Source organism: Thermobia domestica, chromosome 7, assembly GCF_964235325.1.
Source record: "Thermobia domestica chromosome 7, izTheDome1.hap1.1, whole genome shotgun sequence".
NCBI lineage: Eukaryota > Metazoa > Arthropoda > Insecta > Zygentoma > Lepismatidae > Thermobia > Thermobia domestica.
The window spans coordinates 270,289,566-270,302,918 of record NC_137460.1 but is presented as its reverse complement, the minus strand read 5'-3'; the positions used below and the strand labels follow the sequence as shown (position 1 = coordinate 270,302,918).

The following is a 13,353-nucleotide window of genomic DNA, read 5'->3' as shown; positions in this document are numbered from 1 at the left end:
TCCTACTTTGTAACGCATAACTTTCACTTTGCATCTACTGCTCTAAACATTTTAGGACATTCCTACATTATACACTACACACTTTTTGATGTAAAATTTAAGAAGTATAATATTACTTTCTTCAACATTGAAATTGGTGTTTTCCCATCCTATTTCGTTCATTGATAGACCAACTACTAAAGGATATATCAACACACTGTTCTCGAGAGAAAATACTGTCTTCTATTGAGTACTCTGAGTTTGTATCAACCTTTCTATTACTTGTTGTAAATGAATTCTAATACCAACATCTCTTTCGCATTTGTTTTGCAAGGCCTTATTCTTTAGTTTCATATTTTCTGCAGTTGCTATTACTATTCTTGTTCGACCAATACTCTTTTTCGCACGGTTTGTTTTATTAAGAGAGGTAGGCAGCCTTCGGATAAGGACAGATATTCTGAGTGGTTACAAACGCAGTGGAAGATATTGCTGCAGAATATAACAGATGCAGTTTCTTGAATATCTGAAGTAAGGGATCATTGAGGCAGAAGCTCTGATGAACCCTCAGATATTCAAGCAACAGTCTCCTGGTAAGGTTGTATATAGCTTTTGCTGGAGAAACGGTGCGTTTCAGCTCAACGAGGGATTTGGACGGTCATTTACTGTAGATATCAGGTATTAGTCTTCTCTAAAAGAAGCACTGTTGAAAGGGTATATTACAGTCTTTTTAAATCCAGATATGATATTCTATTGTGCCATAGCACAGGGATATACCCGTCGTATAAACTCATCAATTAAATGAGGAGAAATAGTTTTTCCTGGATTATTAGCCAGCCAGTCATTGGACACCCGGTCTTTAGAAGTTCATAAAGAGAAACTTCCACCAGGTGCAGTTTGTGACTGCAATGCGGGGGGGGGGGGAAATTTTCATAACACGCCATTTTGGTATATCTTCTCTTTCACAATGATGTTTACGTGATTTTCGTGGTGATCGAAGAGCAATATGATTGGATTTTCTTTCGAATATTTTGAAATTTGGTTAATGTGTTCTAAACAAAGAATAAATATCTCAGCAATCATCCATCCAGTTATCCTTGCTAATGTCAAGCTATGTGGTGGTATTTTCTTCAGGAAGAAATTCTTGTACCCTACTCTCGAATATAGAAAAACTGGAGGAATGTTATTCCTAACTGCATTGAAGGTACATAGCACCATCACTTGTTCATCACGTTCTACTGAGGTTACCTGTCCGACATGATTCTGTCCTCGTTAAGTTATCACTCGTGGTATCCTGTGTACAGTACTAAATCCAGTTTGATCACAATTAAAAGTACACTGCAGAGTGAACTTACACTTCTCATATGCTAACTTCAAATTGTTCAAAAAATCGTCCACGTTCTGTTTATTGAAGCTGGTACTTCTTGATAAACTTTTGATTCCAGAGATCGCAGTGATAACTGAGGGGGATGCTCCATAAAACCATTAACCCAGTCGTATCCCGCACTTTTGTACACAGTTTAAGATTCCGGCATATTCTTCTTCAAGGCATTTGCATATGCGTAAGGCAAAGTGGGAAACATGCCTTGTTCTAAGCCCATAGTTCATCTTACTTGCGCTAACGAGAGTTTCACACAAAAAAGATTTCCTTGAAATATTACAGCATCTCTATTTGAGTCTTCCTTGTATTTTTAATATATCTAGCAAAGGCTGATTTCGATATGTTGTGTTTTTTCTACCTGTCGTATAGTATTCTTTTTTCTCTATTACTTTCTCTATGGCTTGCAGAATATCACTGTTTGCTGTTCGTATGTGATCTCAATTTATCTTCTTCCACTTGCGTGACATTTTTCTGAAACACAGATGTGAAAAAAGTTCTAGATAACACAGAGTTAACCAAGCAAAACAACATGAATTATAATAAAGCTATCTAATGTTTTCACAGTTGTGAGTGGAAGGAGTGGGACAGTGTCCCAATACTCTTCAATTCATCATGTCGTAATTCTCCCTGTATACTCACTTTTACTACTCTCACTATAAAGCTACGAACTCTGGTATTAGAATCATAAAAATATGTTCTAAATATACTTTCAATACTTAACTCTCTACTCTTATATTAAATTCTCTACTACCTCTTCATATAGTCAAATATGTTTATAATATAAATCACACATTATAGTTATCAGCGGTGAAGGAACATTTGTCTTTGCTTCTAACACCTTGTGAACGTTCAGAACCTGGTAGCAATGCTCTTTAAATGTTGCCGCCACATCTGCTAGCAACCACTATGGCTTAACACAGATCACCAGAGAGATATATCACTTTCCCACATCTCCAGCTGTCCCGAACCTCACAATTTTCACCAATTTTTGTGTTTGCTCCCTGATACGGAATTTTATTAAAAAAATCATTGTCTGAAAGTTGCCAATGGGGTACATATTTGGGTAAAAGTTCACTTTCGGTCTCACACCGACTTCAGTCTTTTGATAAAGGTATACAACAAAGAACTCTACGTTGCTTCAAGACATAAATTACCTTCTAAAACACACTTTAGAAATAACATTATAAGTGAAAGTATAACGTAAAGCTATGGCGCATGTTTGTTTAGCTAACCACCCGCTCGAGGGTTATGCCCTCCATGGGGAAAAGAGAAGTCAATGTTACTGCGAGAAAGGAGTTAGACATGGTATAAGGGATTTTCAAAATTTTATAATAACTTTGTCATAAATAACGTAAGTAAATAGGACATTACGGTCTTTACAATCGTAATCATAATGACAGTGGAGAAAGGAAATTGTACAATGAATATAGAAATCATGATGAAAATATTTGGATTTACATTTCATTTTATTGCGTTGATGAGTGATATCTATGAGATGAGGTGCATTTGGACGAGACAAATAGGATATTGTATTGTGACGGATATAGCCTATTCTTCTCCCTTGGGGACTGCTTCAAACAGTAATCAAAGGAAATGGGAAACTGTGAGTGACAAAGGAATTATTGTATAGAATATGATTGTATGATATTGTGCGGAGGGTGACAGAGAAGAAACTTTCAGATGAGCGGAAGATCTTGATATTTCGGTGGTAAGGAATAATGATACATTGAAAAGAGGAGGAAGAGATAGAATGACTGATGCTGTGAACGATATAAAAATAGATATGGGCGTTGATGGAATCGAAGAGGAGTAGATGATGAGGATTGAGCGGTCCGGAAGTTTTTGCGGCAAAGTTCTTCTACATGGAACCAAATGTACGGAAATGTAACGCGAGCATAGAGCTTTGGAACAGAGCTCAGGAGTTTGATGTGGTATGGAATTCTGAGTGTGTGATGTTCGAGAACCTTAAGTTTTTGATCAAAGGGGGTGACTGCCGAGTCTTAACGGCATGGCCGTAACTAAGCACAGGTCGAAGGAAGACTACATAAGTGTTTAAGAGTAGCTTTGCAGAAATACTCAAGGTTGTGCCAGTAAGTCGTTTTAATAGATTGAGTCGATTGTATACCTTTTTGTTGATGTCCTGGACATAAGTCTTTCGTCTGAGGTGTCTATCTATGGTGAGTCTTAAGTATTAACGGTTTTGGAGATTCTAAGATGGTTGTAGTTAACAGTGATGGAAGTAACTGGAATTACTGTGAAATGTGAAGCGTTCCATAGGAGGCAGAAATACTGTAGTGTGGGTTTTAGCAGCATTGGATTTCAGTCGCCGTTTATTGCACCACAGAACAAATGTGTGTATTGTTGGTTGTAAGGCATTGTTTACTTAGCCTTAGTGTATAATACGGCAAATTGCAAGAAAAGCTGTATCATAAGCGTATGGAAATAACTGAACATTTTGTGGGGGAAGAGGCAAGTCAACAACATACAGTAGATATAATAAGGGTGATAGTAAAAAGCCATAGATATGCCTGAGTGCATAAATATAGTTTGATATAACTGTTGATTAATGTATTCGTAAGTACGGTGGCCAAAAAAGAAATTGTAAATAAAACGGATATATGTGATAAGAAGGCGAAACTGTAGCAGTTTCGAAAGCAAACCCTAACGCTACACCTCATTAAATGCCTTCTCTAAATCAAAGAGCACCAGACAGGATGGCTTGGTGGTATTATACTGCTTACGGATGCAGTTGAGGAGACACAGAAGCTGATCGTTGATGCTAATTTGTGGGCGGGAGCCTGCTTGATGGTGTGGTAAAGATGGTATTGAGTAAGACGAGCATGAAGTCATTTGACAATATTTTTTTCTATGATTTTGGTGAAGATTCTGTTGAGCTGTATCGGACGGTGTTATTGATTTTAAGGAACAAGAGAAATTTGGATGATTTCTAATGAGCTGGTACATAATTGTTCCGTGGAATAAATATGACCAAGAAGATTGAGCAGTATTGGTATATTGTCTTGCATGTCGATAGATGTTATTGATTCCAGGGGCATTATAACGTTTATTAAAGATGACCTTAGTAATTTGCGGTGTAGAAATGGAGGCAGAGAGTGCTTTGTGAGTAGATATGTTGTGCGCCATGTTGAACTGAAGAAGAGTATGTGGTGAATTCAAGTTGAAATGGTCTACAGGAAGATAAATAAAAAACTAAGTAAAATATAGAGGTGTGAAAATCTCCTATAATTAGGAAGCAAAGGTTTTAGCCTTTTCTTGGTCTCTGTGCAATGCGTGATCGTGGTGTAAGAGAGGATAGGAGGTTTGGGTAATTTTAGCAGCTAATGCGTTGAAACGCATCTAATATTGCGAAGGGTGTGATATGGCAGAAATTGTGTTTCAGGTTTTAATCCACTGTCGTAATTTTTATACTTTAAGATTATTACACACTGTTCGGTGGAGGGCTCTACGATGCTGAAGAGCTTCGCGGTTGCCAGGGTAAACATATTCTGTATAGATTTGAGGTGACTGTTTAACTAGACGAAAGTAGCGCGGAGGGATTTTAAAATGATGAGGTGATATATATGCGGTTTGAGGGATGAACTGCTCGGTTGCGAGAGTAGGGGTGAGTGCGGATGGGGGAAAGAGTTGGAAAAAGTGTTTGATAAAACAAAACTTTCTACTACTCTCACCCCAATCAAAGCTCGGTAGAACGAGGAAGTGATAGTTGCAAGTAAAGGAAAAATACCATTTCAATAATAATAATAATAATAATAATAATAATAATAATAATAATAATAATGATAATAATAATAATAATAATAATAATAATAATATTTTATTGTGGGTGCCGTGCCACGGGGTACCAAGGCTAGGTCAAAATGACCCAGCAACCTTTCCTGTCATTTTTGGGTATTTTATGTTTATTTTTATATGAATTTCGATTTCCAAAAGTAAAAATGGTTGTTAATGGAGAAATACCTAAAATATTATCCCACTACCTTTCTTTGATATTATACCTTTTGTTTATAAAAGAATATCTAGGCCAAATTGACCCAGTCTTGGTATTCGAAGGGTTAAATTCACTTTCAGTAAAAAAAAAGGGATAGGTCGCTGACTGTATGAGTTTAGTAAGTTTAGTAGCGAAGTATGAGAAGAGGGGGTTTTGAGACAGAGGAGGAAGTAGTGCAAACTTCTAGTGAGTGTAATGGGCACATGTTCACTATCCAGGAGATGTAGGATGTAGATGAAAATACTGTGGGCGAGAAATGAAGTGTTCACTATGTCAGGAGTAGTGTTAGATAAGAAACGGATTGGTTTTGCTAATGGCTGAATGAAGCCTGTAGTGGAGGCAGTAATAAATTTGTTAAAAGCTGTTTCTCTCGGTCTGAGCGGCTATGGATGTTAATATAGGAAGATATCAGGTAATGTCGGAAATTATTAGAAATATATTGGAATGGGAGAGGAATAGGACGACCTGGTCGAACATAGATGACTGTCATTGTGACACATAAAGATTTGTAATAAATAATTATGATTAGATATTCAGGAATATTACATGGAGAGTCAATACTATACAATGGGTAAGGATAAAATACTATGCCACGCCGCTGGTGGTGCGTCAACCCGGAAGCTTCTTATCGTGACGAATGAGTTGATAGCAGGTAAATTTGCAACTAAGTTTGGGAGTGAGATGCGTTTTACTGATAAGTAATGTGTGAAATTGTTCCTCGTGTAATAGTTGTTCAAATATGAGTATATGAGGTAAGTACAGGAGAATGTTGAGAAATAGAAACAAGAGTCATAGTAAAATACCTAGGTATATGATCACTATGAAGTTAAATAATTGTTTCGAGTGAAGATAGATGAAAGTGCACGTACGAACCATTGTAAGTGGCATGAAGATCGAGGTGAAGAATGTTGCGAGCTGCGTGCTGAACGTGTTGAAATATTAATGGTTGTGCAAAAGATGAACGTTTTGAAGAGTGCGGGTGACTAATGCTAATAGTTTATGTATATAAAGAAATTGATTAGTCTCTCGTGAAGTCTTACCTTTTCGATTTTGAACATAATGAGTGAATAGTGGTGCTTGAACTATTCTGGAGCAAGCCGAGACTCACACTTCTAGCTGTATGTCGGAGACGGGAATTGATGCCAAGTGTTGTAGGTAGGAGCTTTTTACAGATTCGGACAGCTTTTCATAGGAAGAGAAAAAGTGTGCAGTTTTTACTAGGATAACAGGTTCACAAGCCCGTATCCACGGGGAAGGGGGGGCAAAGGGACCGTCCCACCTAAATTTTAATGGAAGGCTTGCAAAAACATTCGATTAATTCTATGTGTAAACAGTAAGAATAAAATGCAATATAAAAGAGATTATTCCAAGAATGTTTCCATTTTAACTATTTGATGAACACTTATAAACATGTTTTAAAGGAGTTCAAGTAAAGTTTATCAGTCTTCTCGATTAACGGTATGAAAAGACACAATACATATTGAAGCAATTTTTTTACGAAAAGGAGGAATATGTTCATAATACTTCATGTACAGTTGTAATAGCGATCTGGAAGGTATGAGACGAAGTATGAAGTGCTTGCTGCAAGTCAAATCATAAAAACGGAATCAGGAACAAAGCGTTTATCTTTTGTCGACTGCAGTAACTGCGGTAGGTTATTGTTATTCTATTGTGTAGTTGTAGTACATACATACATTGCAAAATCCTCGTTAACAGCAAACCTTAGATTAAGTATGTAACAATTAGTTGTGAATTGAGTTAAGAGATCCGAGTTCTGTTAAAGGCGATTGATTCTTGTAGGATCCAAATTATTGTTGTGTGATATGTAAAACAAGGACTGTGGTAGAACATTCACCGAAAAAGTAATAGTTGCAAAAACTTCCATATGTTTGTTCTCGTAGAACAATAAAGTTAAGCTAAATTATCTTAATTAGATGACTAACTGAGCAAGTCAACCTATTTAACGGTTAAGTTTAAGGATTAAATTCCGGGTTGTGGAGCCAGGACTAGTAAAAATTTGCAAGATTTAGAGGAGAAATTAAGTAGCAAAATGTTTTGTATTGTACTTGGGAGGGGGATCCCGTGAAAGTAGCTAGTTTTCATATAAAAACGTTGTAAATTGGAACTATTTCTTAGTCACGTATGCGTAATAATGTTGTAATTTAACATGAAAGAAGCAGTGATGCTTTTACTCGATACTAGGTGGGTGCAGCGTTTTGCTTACATTGAGAAAAATCTGTTCTCTGGACAGTGTGCAAATATACAGAATCCTCTTGCTTACTACAAACATCAGAACGGAGCTTACGTTATCCGTATGCTATATAGGTACTGCCCTTACGTGTTACATCAAGCCGTTAAAGGATGTTTGATATCTAACAGTACATACATATATGTGTGTTATCTTCGTCAGCTATATATTAGATACGTCCATTTTTATGTGAGATCCTGACCACCTATATTGTTTCATACGGAAAGTATGTATGGATGGAGCACTTATACAGAAAGTATTATAAAACATGCGTTTTCAGTTATACGCTTGCTGTACGTTAAGCCCAAAAGCTACAGGATTTATAAATGTAATCTAAGATATTACGTATGCCACATACATTTTTCTCAGTGTAGCTTTGAATAACATTATAGTATTTTTTAAACTGTTTTGGTATGTGTCTTCTTAGTATGCCTATAGTGTGCAGGTGGTTCATTTATATAAAACGCGCGGAGCACGGGTGTATGTAGTTAATGGGGAGTGCGTAGTTGAGAGGGAAGAAGGAGCGAAGCGAGAAGCCGAAGCAAGGCGGGTTAACGCACTATTAGGTTACTTAGGTTAGGTTATGTCTTCTTCGCACTTACCTTAGTACGTACTTAGGTTTGCGGAGCTTTCCTATCTCAAGCAGAAAGTCATGAACGATTGTTGGTGGTCTTTGTTCTTTCATTTATTAAGGCATAAATGTTCAAAAGATTAACCCTTGACCGGGCAAGATATTTTTGTAACGTAGACAGGCAACTGGGTCTTTCCAACTCTATTAGCCTTACCAACTCGATATGTTCATGACTTTAACTTCGACTAAAGACAGAAGAATTCAGAATTTTATATCATCGAAATATTTAGGAAAATTGAGAAATTCAAAGAAATATATGAAGCTACTGGGCCTGGGAGGCCCCGCTTGCCCGGATAACATCATGTTTTACAAATGTTAGTACTGTCAATTCACATCCATCACAAAGACCCTGTACACTTGCAGTCATATTTGCTCGAAAATTATCCACAATCCAACCGTCCTGAACCTAGAGACAAGTAGTTCCCTCTACTTGCGAATTAGTCCCGTCTTTATAAGCGCTTATCAAAAGGTATTACACATAAATTACGCTTTACTTACATGTTATCAAACACACAAGCAATCAAATAATGAAATTCTTGTAGGTAAATTTTCAATATGTTGATAAAAACGGAAGGGCAACTTCGCAAGTTAGCCCTAAACAAGAGCCTAAGTAAAGTTGAATTTCCTTATTTATCTCTCGATCTTGATCTTAATACTAGTATTACATGTGGAACTATTAGAACATTTATATTTTAATTCTAATTCGTGTAGTTAGTAATACCCATTTAATAAAATTCACGTTTTTTTTCATGTAGATTACATAATGTTAACTTAATGTGTGTGTGTGTAGAGGGATAATAGAATTAAGTAGAAGCAAAATACTTAAACTTTCAAGAGCAAAGATGATGAATTGCTGATGTTACTATTTGATGAACTATAATATGGTTGGCTCGCCCCCCCCTAACTTTTACCGGGCCCCCTCTATATTTTTGGGCTGGCTACGTGTCTGCAGGTTCATAGGATGCACCTGTTAGTAGGATGTTCTTTGTATTTTTGACAGCGTTTACCTCGGAGAGAAAGTGGTCGTAATGAGCAGGATGGTTCAAATCGGCGTCTCTTCTTAAAAACGAAGATTTGTTTATGCAAAAGGTCGTTGATAGTATTCTGTGATGTTCTTAGAATTCGAACTATGTTCGTTGGACCCTGATTGTTCCAAATACCGATGTATTTTTAAAACTGCATCTCACTTCAGGGAATCCAGCTTATGTATCGTCATGTGTTATAGATGGAGGAACCCCTCGTAATACTATTGACATGGTATGTGGCTGAGGTTGCTAGTGTCGGATGTTGTTGAGAGAAGTTAAAGTTGCAGTTTTCCTGAAAATTTCAAAACTGGATTGTCACGAATTATTTTGCGAAGTTAGCCGACTGTGATTTAATGATGAAATCATTTTTTTTTGTCTCTACCATTTGCGAAATATCTTTGCGTTGCCGATGCTAAAGTTGTTAGGGAAGTAAACGCTTTTAACTCAAGTACTTTGGATTGTAGTTTTGCAGTAGGAAGTTGTAGACATGGTGCAGAGAACGATAAGCCGGTAGGAGTGAGAGTCAGAGCTCGAAATGCTATGTGCATTTGTATGCTTCTTAACCCTGGAAAGCTAACATGTTCAAAAAGTTACGTTAAAGCTAACGTATCGTAAAATTTGCGACTGGTCACAAAATCTTAATTACATACGTATCTTTTTAGAAACTGGGACTCTAATGATTACAGCTGGTAAGAATACATATGAGTGAACATTTTTGCAGCCAGTTTGGTTGTTCAAACTTTTTCCGCGTAGTATACACAGCATTTCCCACATTGTTCTCCGCAGATCGGCATGTTGCAGCGGCAGCAATACATTGACGCCATTCTCCTCTTGGCTGATTGACAAATCCCACAAATTGTGCGAGGCTGGTTTTTGGAAGACAACATTCTTCTTTGGCACTGGCATTTTCAGAATATCAGCAATGGATTGCCGGAGTTTCCGGGGCAAATTTGAGTATTGAATCCGTTCTTGGAACCATGGCTCAATAAGACTGCCGCGAATTTTCTTCTAGAAAGAGGCTTTTGACCCATTTTCACAACATTGTGAACATAAATGAAATAGGCATTAACCAGGATTATGTTTATCATTCCAAAAAAGACACACAAAGCCCATCCTTTGGTGTTACGGCTGCACGACACATTTGGTACAGTGAATCAACGCCTCCTTTCTTTGCATTATAAGTCTCGATAAGGTCACTGTCAACAATACCCGTACGATTCATTTTCTTAACTTTCCTTGAATAAATACTATAAAATGAAGCCAACACTTTCACTAAAATGTATCTGTAAGTTGACTCTAGAAGTACAAAATAATAGTAAACAATATTAAAAAAATCCATGCGTTATTCCTAATGTATCGTAAATCTTACGACCGGCTAACAAGCTCATATAGAAATACAGCCGGAAGCTAAGGAAAGTAAGTACTGCCCAACAATTCAGGCTTAGTAGAAAACGGAACTCAGCGGACTAGTCCATTTTCGTCGTCAAGGGGAAGGAGCATCAAAATAATACTTCTCGCTCGTAAAATTTACGAAATGTTAGCTTTCTCGGGTTAAATAGTGGTGAACTCATTGATGATGCTTGGTAGTTGCCACTGATTGGAGAATAAGAACGCTAAGAAATTGGTTCAGTGTATGCTCTGTCTCGTCGATTTTTCCGCTTCTTGTTTATTTTCAAAGGATGCGTAAAAGACTGTCCGTCGTCAATTATCATATGGGATAAAATAACCGAACTGAAGCAGTATCCAAAACTATGAAATGAGATCAGTATAAGAATGAAAATGATCATAATGATGATCAAAAATAATTCTACTTGTATACTCCAGCTAGCTTCCGCTCATGAAAGCTCTCAATTTCTTGCAACCTGTCACCTGTTAATGTGTCACCATCACCGTGCGCCAACACGAGTGCAATAAACACAACCTAGACTTGGCAAATTGGCCTCATTACATGTAGTCCAGCTGGGAAAGTTTTCGAATGAACTACTTTTTACCGGTCAGTCAAAATGGCTAGTAACCTATGAGGTTACGCCCTCTGTAACGTGAGTGCTGAAAAGGAATTTACATGCAAAGTGTAAGTCGTGGTCTGTGTTCTATCGAAATTTTACAATTATACGGTATAATATCTAACAAAAAATCAAAAAGAGAATGAAAAAAATGGGCGTAAGGAACTTCGATCCTTAGCATTATGAAGGAAGTAAACATATATAGGTCACAACTTAATATAAACAGATAGATTCAATATAAATACAACTAGAGAAAATGAAAAATTTGTAAAGTGATAGCGAGGATGGAGAATGAGGGACTGGGGAAGCAAAACTGAGTAGAAAGTGATTACTGTGCAGGATATGATTGATGAAAGAGTGGAAGATGCTAATGAATAAAATAATCAGATATAACCTTCAGCTCTAGATTAGCCCCAATTCGTGACTTTTTTTTAATTATTTGTGAAAAACTGCAATTACAGTTTTCTTAATTGGTATGTTAGCTATTTTGGATGTGGCACTTGTCTACTTCCGGTGAAGATGTGGATTTCGTATGTATATGGCCAAAAGACCTGCAAAATATGGAAATAAAATTTTTTGTCTTGTTGGGGAAACATTATACTACACAACAAATATGGAACTGTATGTGAGGACACAACTAGAAGGTCCGTTCCAGAAAGTAACAAACCTGAGGAAGTAGTGAAGAGATTGTGACAACCGATTTATGCATCATCTCGCAACGTGGCCTTTGAAAATAATTAGTTTACAAGCTGCAATTTAGTTAAATCAATGGAATGGGACAATAAGTTAACAATTATAGGGACAAATTGTAAAAACAAGGAAGAGTTGCCCCCGCGTTTGTGAATGTCAAAAGAGAAAAGATTACAGGAATGTGTTTCGTTTTCATTAGAACTGCACCATTGTCTCCTACGTACCTAAGGAAAATCGGTGTGTAGTGCTGATCTCAAGTATGCATAATCACAACAAATTAGATGAGAGTATCGGAGATAAGAGGAAGTCAGAGATCGTCACACTTTACAATGAAACTAAAGTTGGGGTGGACACATTAGACCTGATAGGTACTAAATAGGACGAAGACAGAAATAGTAGACGATGCCCAATGGCGTGGTTTTATCACTTCTTAAATGTAGAAGCGATCAATGGTAATGTTACACATTCAGCGAAAAGAGTGAATAAATTCTAAGGGCGAAAATACCTAAAGGCAGGGGCGGATCCAGGACGGACTTCTGGGGGGGGCGGTCGGCGGTAATATTGCTACTTTTAAGAGCTCCAAACTTGTTATGGATGGGTTTATTTATATATAAAATAAGAAAGTTTCCTCTTGTGGGGGGGCGATCGCCCCGATCGCCCCCCTCTGGATCCGCCCCTGCCTAAAGGAACTGGGAAAAGTGTGATTGAAAGAGAGCACTGAATAAACAAAATCCCACAGAGCTTCGAAAATCGGAGGCAAGGTTTTCTGGATTGATTCTAGAAGAAAATGCTTCTGTACCCCTGACTCTAAGGAAAACGAGGACGATGTTACACGTGTAAGCACAGTAAGAACAGATATTTTTGCCAGAAGTGCTGTAAGTGGATTTAGATTTACCTAAGTCACGCAAAAATGATGTGTGGAGACTGCTGCAGAATTGAAACGTGAATTTCCCTATGTGTAATACACCGCTATTAGGAGAAATACTGGTTTACTTCTTTCTACTTAATTAATATTTTATTTTGAGTGCCGTTATTTAAGCAATAAAATAGTACATAGTTATCGAGCTTATTATAACAAGTAATATATTGCTTCAGTGAAATGAATGTACAGTTTCGCTGAAATTGTGCCCACTGTCTGGTGTTTGTATTTAATATTGTAAAGATAATAAAAATTTAAATCCTAGTTCACATCTTAACAGGCAAAACTATTTCTGGGCCCAGGAGGCAAAATGTTACCATTCATGATTTTTTTTTCACATTACCACTGTAGGGTTAAAAATGGTGAATCTCACGAGGGTAAATTGTACTGACAGAGCGTAAACATTAGGGACAAGGGGTATGCTGATAGCGATTTGGTGTGGGGTCTAAAGTGAGATACTAGATACTGCAT

General features: G+C 37.2%; 1 protein-coding gene across 1 annotated transcript in view; it reads right to left on the bottom strand.

Moving 5' to 3' along the window:
* Positions 1-975: 975 nt before the first annotated feature.
* The window catches only part of LOC145690915 (uncharacterized), a 48,487-nt gene continuing 36,109 nt past the window's right edge, over positions 976-13,353 (bottom strand). Inside the window, exon 2 of the mRNA XM_081766349.1 lies at positions 976-1,828. Coding sequence (XP_081622475.1) covers positions 1,795-1,828 — 34 coding nt within the window. The 3' untranslated portion in view covers positions 976-1,794. The remainder of the gene's footprint in view (positions 1,829-13,353) is intronic.